Source organism: Haplochromis burtoni, unplaced genomic scaffold (genome assembly GCF_018398535.1).
Source record: "Haplochromis burtoni strain Fernald_Lab_line unplaced genomic scaffold, NCSU_Asbu1 Contig_154, whole genome shotgun sequence".
NCBI classification, from domain to species: domain Eukaryota; kingdom Metazoa; phylum Chordata; class Actinopteri; order Cichliformes; family Cichlidae; genus Haplochromis; species Haplochromis burtoni.
The window spans coordinates 430,459-436,339 of record NW_024582515.1 but is presented as its reverse complement, the minus strand read 5'-3'; the positions used below and the strand labels follow the sequence as shown (position 1 = coordinate 436,339).

The 5,881-nt window shown below is 36.6% G+C and overlaps 1 protein-coding gene across 1 annotated transcript in view; it reads left to right on the top strand.

Annotated features, from left to right (window-relative positions):
* The first annotated feature begins 2,206 nt into the window (after window positions 1–2,206).
* wars2 (tryptophanyl tRNA synthetase 2, mitochondrial) overlaps window positions 2,207–5,881 on the top strand; it is a 40,295-nt gene continuing 36,620 nt past the window's right edge. Inside the window, exon 1 of the mRNA XM_005932504.1 lies at window positions 2,207–2,341. Within this exon, the coding sequence (XP_005932566.1) occupies window positions 2,237–2,341 (105 nt within the window). The 5' untranslated portion in view covers window positions 2,207–2,236. The remainder of the gene's footprint in view (window positions 2,342–5,881) is intronic.

Below are 5,881 nucleotides of genomic sequence, written 5' to 3'. Positions count from 1 at the left end.
ATGAACTGCACTTACATATTTCACTATTCTTTTTTAGGTAACACTTTAGAAAACAGCCTACATCTTGGGGCAGAGCTCCCCTGCAATTAAATCGAAGTTTATTTGAAGTTACAATTTAACTTTATTTACCTGCTCATAGTTAAAGGTAGAATAAGGGGTTAACCAACAAAGAAATAATTATACTGCAAGTATCTTTAAGTAGTGTGTAAATGATTTTAGGTAGTGCACTTTTAATTGTGTAATTTTAAGTAGTGTTTAATTTCAAACAAACTATATATCCCCATCTTACATGGTAAATATGATGTAGTTTTCAGAGCAGGGACCTTGTTATGATGTGAAGTATTTGATTGATTGATTGAATCTTTATTTTGAACATGTTGAAAAAGTACAACAAAATAGAATTAAAAGAGACAAATGAACAAAGCAAAACAAAAGGAAAACGAGCCACAACTCCAAATAACGTTCATGTTCAAAAAGGAGCAGGAAGAAGCATAAGCTTATTTAATCCCACCCCTTTTCCACTATCTAGTATCAATAGACTACAGAAATACCTCATTGCAATTACATTATATGTTATGTGTAATTTTTTATTTTTTTTATATATATATATACATATATGTTTCTATCTATCCATACATACGTATATACACACATACGCACATATACACATTTTCAATAACCCCATTAACACCTCAAGGATAAGTATAATGAAGTCTTTGTTCACATCTCATGTCAAGCCATAAGTACATGGTATTTATTTTTCTTCTAAATTGGAAAGGGAGAACAGTCCTTATCACATTTATATTGGTAAAATAAAAGGACAGTTGAACAACAAAACATCTATCATGCACATGAACATAATAAATATTGGCTATAAATGTAAAAAAAAAAAAAAAAGTAAAGACTTTATAACATGGCCCACACTCTGAGAAGTACTCTATACATAAAATGGAAGATGGGAAATATTGTTTATGTTTCCACAAAATTACCACGAAATTTTGCATAATTAAAATTACTTGAGCAGTACTTGAAACGACTAACAGTATCATTTCTGTCTCGTCTCCTGTGAAATACCCAGAAGTTGGGCACTACGCAAATTACTTGTGCACTAGTTAAATTTACATATGCTGCTACTTAAAATGACTAATGCTATACCTAAAATTGCTTACAGAAAAATTAGTGTTACATTGCAGTTATTTCATTGTTATAATGGTTTCATTTTACCGACCTTTTTAGGTTCAATGAAACAGTACATAGTAATAAAAAAAATAATTAGGGGAATTACAACCTTAGATATCGGCCATATTATAACATGTTACCATTTATTTAATAGTGAAAATTTTGGATTCTACTAACTTGGCCACTGTTGTGTGTTGTGTGGCCAAGCAGTACTCAGTAATGGAAATATGCACATGCACTTTCCCCACTGGTATCACTGGACAAGAGTCTTATTTACCTTAAAATGCCCAATATCACAGGATCAGACTATGGATGCAGTATAACCAGTGACTAAACTCAGTTGGGTACATTTGCTCAAGTAATTGGTAAAGTGTAGTTTTAATTTAGTATACTTTATTTGAGCATTTCTATGTTATGCTGGTTTCTTCTTCTATGCCCTTATGTATTATTTTTGTTTTTGCTGTTTTTACTTAATAAATATATTTTGATGATAAAACCTCTGCAAGCTTACTATTACTGAAGTAGTACAATTATGGCTTTTACCACAAATGCTTGCAGCAGATGGCTGCCCTCTCTGAACCTGGTTCTGTTGGAGGTTGCTTTTTGGTGAAATGACATTTTTCCTTCCCACTGTTGACAATTGCTTGCTCACAGGGGGTTGTGGGATTGTTGGGGTTTCTTTCTAATTTTTAGGGTCCTTACCTTACCATAGAAAGTGTCTTAAGGCAACTGTTGTGATTTGGCAACATACAAATTAAAGTAACACATCCTAAAACGTTGCTTGGTGCAAAATGAAGTTTAATTTCTTGCTGGTGCCACTTTTTGTATAATACAGTGAGGGCAAAGGATTGCATATAAACCTTAGGCTGTGTTGCGTGTTTGCCAAACCAGTTCTGATCTCTGTTTACTTCTGATTAAATATTAGGCTCTCATATGGGCTCCACCTCCCTCCGTAGGCCGCCCGTCCTGCCACCACATTTCAAAACGCCCTGACTCTGAATTGCCGCTGTCCTTTTTGTCCTTTCACAGCCGCCGTAGTTGGAAGCTATAATCAAAGATGGCGCTCCCCATGCGGAATAACTTGAAACATTTCCCCAGATTCATTCAGAAGTTAAACTCGCCTGTAAGGTTGCTTTGCGCAGGACTTCGTCCGGAAAACAAGGTATGCTTTGCAAGAAAGCTTTTGTAGTTATTCACGAGCTTCGTGGGTGAAAAATTCATACGCAATAAACGCTGTTCTGACAAGAGTTTAGTTGAAAGCGATGCTTTCGGTGTTTATTTCGTGTTGAGAACTCAAAGAAGGTCAGCTAATAAATGACCAATGCACATTAACAGGTGCATTACGCTTTGAAGCAGTTTAGATGGCTTCTAAGTGTTGTGTCCGTTTCTAATAAACTCACACTAAACATGCTCTGTGTGCTGCAGCAACACCTTGACGTGTAGTTCTTCTTTGCAAGGAAGGTGGAAAAACTCAATAGAGGTGTGTTATGGCAGGGGCGCGAATTTGCAGATTAGTCAGCCTCGCATATGTCCTATCTCGATCCAGTCCGTCTCATGCATGTGCACCATGAAGTGCTGTTTTGCAGACAAGGATGTATTCACAAATCTAACTGACATAATGTATCGAACAGGCGACACAACCTATGTTGGGTCACATTATCACCATTATTTCCGTCATCACAGATATTTCTGTGACGTTAGTCAGGTGCTTGTTATTTCTTCTTTTACTCCCATTAAAAACACTTTCTCATTAGGTAAACTACCATAAGCTAATTAGAACCTAAACATCACTCTGACTCATTGTTTTTATTATTTTTTCCTGTAACCATGTGACTGATTTCTAAAAACTAAAAGAGAAGTATCAAAATCTGGCAATAAAACGCCAGATTCTTTATTGTGTTTACTTTATGATTTGATGTTTGCCTATATTAAGAATTTTCTTTAGACAGGGTTCTTTTCAGGGCTTAGCCAATTTATCTTTCTAAGAGTGGAGTTCTCAGAGACTGCTGATCATCCTGTGGTCAAAGCTTATTTCATAAGGAGCTGATGCCTGTGCTGTTGTTGCAGCAAAACTGTATAATAATCTCATAAGGGACCTGAGATCAGCCTCAGTGTGGCTGTTTTTAAATTTGAAATTAATTTGGGTTATTTCATGTAAACTGTGAGTGAATGTAGTGTCAGATTTTTGTTTATTCTCTTTTATATTAATGTAAAGCTCTTTGGCTTTAAATCTGGTTTAGGAATAAAAATTTCTTACTTATTTAAACAATTGAAAACAATGTGTTCAGCTACTGACAGAAGGTACAAAAAATTACCTGTAGATGAGTTACACCCACCTGATGTATTACCGAACAAAAGAAGGTGCAGCAGACTTGTGTAATAAAGCTAATGTCAGTAATTACATCATCTTCTAGGATGTTTAGAACTTCACTAGATGACAGGACATCAACCCATTTCTCTTTTTCACTCATCTCAATAATCTTCCTGTAGCCACTTTGATCTTTTGCTTATACCGAGGCTGCTGGCTTGCGGCTGGCTCTGAGCTCTGGTTAGCTTTAGCCACCTTTCCTTTGTTAGCTTTTTTAAAATGTCCACGTTCAGCTGGGTCAGGGTGATATGAGTATATGGTTAGGTTTGTTGTTAGCAATGTTTTTGTGGTGGATTACTTTACCAACCTGTGTGTCTTTACTTACAGCGGAGAGCTTTCACGCTAATGACATGCTACTGTGTCACTGTACACAGTATGAAGTATGAAAAGTACTGACACTCCTTTTGGCGCAATGATTAAATTACACTCTTTAGTCGCAGCTGTTAGATTTCTTCTTGTTCAAAAGAAGAAAAAAAACTTGTACTTTTTGTTGCACTCTGGATGAAAATAAAGACAGATGATATTAAATTCAGGTTCCACATCCTGGAAATGAATATTCTCACTGAAACCTCATAAATACATTTTTAAAAAACTGTTCTTTAAATTGCTGAAATGTACTGAAACGCAATAAGTTTAGCATTATTATTATTGTTGTTGTGTTTTGTTTTTTTAAGTTTGATTAATTCAACTACTTTTAGAATTTCCAAATTCATAATTAGACCCATTCTGGAAAAATTACAGGAATTCTGGAAATCAATCTAAAGTGATTAAAATGATGTGCAGTGTGGCTATAACTGGCTGGGATGAAGCTAAGTTGTGGATCTGGACAACTGCTGACAATTTGGGAAAATGTTCTGATCTGTTTTGAACCTGGAATGCCTCATTACACTTTATGTTTATTTTTATTCTGTGCAAGAATTCAATCATCCAATATTCTTCCTTGGGCTGGAGGAATATTGGAGGCTGGGGCCGTAGTTTGGACTAGAACAAAACATAGTTTCACCCAGTCCCTGTTGGAAAGGGATTCTGGGAAATGGAGGAAGTAAACTGAGATTGAATTAAGCAAGCAAAACATGGTTGTCTCAGTTATATAACTTAATGGTGTCACAGTTCTTTTTCTTTTTTCTTATCAAGAGTCATTTAGTGTGCTTTTGGTTTCTGCATGAGTTTGAAGATTTATTCCGTGATGTAACACGTTGTATTTGTTCACTATTTTAGTAGTTTTCATTTGCTCGTCTGGCTTGAGTTTGTTTTGTGGAGTTTATTTTCCTAGTCTGGCATGTGACATCACATCCTCAGTAGCACTCCTTAAGTGTACCTTTTTGACTTCAGTGGATTCGAGAAACACGCCTAATATAAGTCAGCTTAGGGCTTTTTATCATTGTGCAGCTGCCCTTGCGAAGCAAATGATGTGTTAAGGCAAACGATGAGTCCCTTGGCACACGTAAAAACAACCAGTTTGTTTCAGAGTAACAACAATCCTAAATATTGAGTTGTTCTGGCATGACTGTGCACCTCCAAACTTCACCCATCTGCTCAAAACTCCATTGCTGGTTGATGTACGAGCTGTAACACAGAATCTGCGTTCACTGCCATCTCGTCTGTATTTTGTTAAGCCAAAGTCTCTGGAGGGGACGGAGAAGGTGTGCGACGAGAGGGGAGGAAGGGGTGGAAAGCTGGGGGGGGACTCTGAAAGCATCACAGCAGTGCTTCATTACCAGCAATAACATCAGAAATGAAGTGTTGGTTTTCATTTGTTTTAATTTTCTCCAAATGTGGACGGCCGAGTGCAAACACGAGCGTGCTCACAATGCTCCGAGGTGTGATGTGCGTCAAACAAGATGCTCTTTTAGAGGTTTTTCTGCACTGTAAAAAGTCAGTGAGCCTCAACGGACTGACACAAAAATGAAGTGCGACCGTTTGTCAGATGCTTTTGATTTGGAGAGAAATGTTTGTCGGCTGTGGTTTGCTTTTAAATATTGGTCTCCTTGATGCCTGTTTGGGAAAGCAAATATCAGCGAGGAAACATCAACTTGCCAAGGCCTAAAATTAAAATGTGCTTTTGTTTTGCTTTGTCTTTTGCAGTCCTGGCTGGATGAACGGGTTAGAAACGCATGTTTTTCCCAGCTTTTTTTGGTGGTGAGAAACATTGCAGCTGAAAGGTATAAAATATCTTAGAATGCAGTTGTGGTGCTGATTAGTGCATCAATTCCAAAATTATTTCAGGAATTTTGCAGATGAACGTCTTTTTTGTTTTAAGTCTTGAGATCAAAGGCGTGTAGTCTTTTTTTTTTTTTTTTTTTTTTTTTTTTTTTTTTTTGTGTCCCGTTTGGA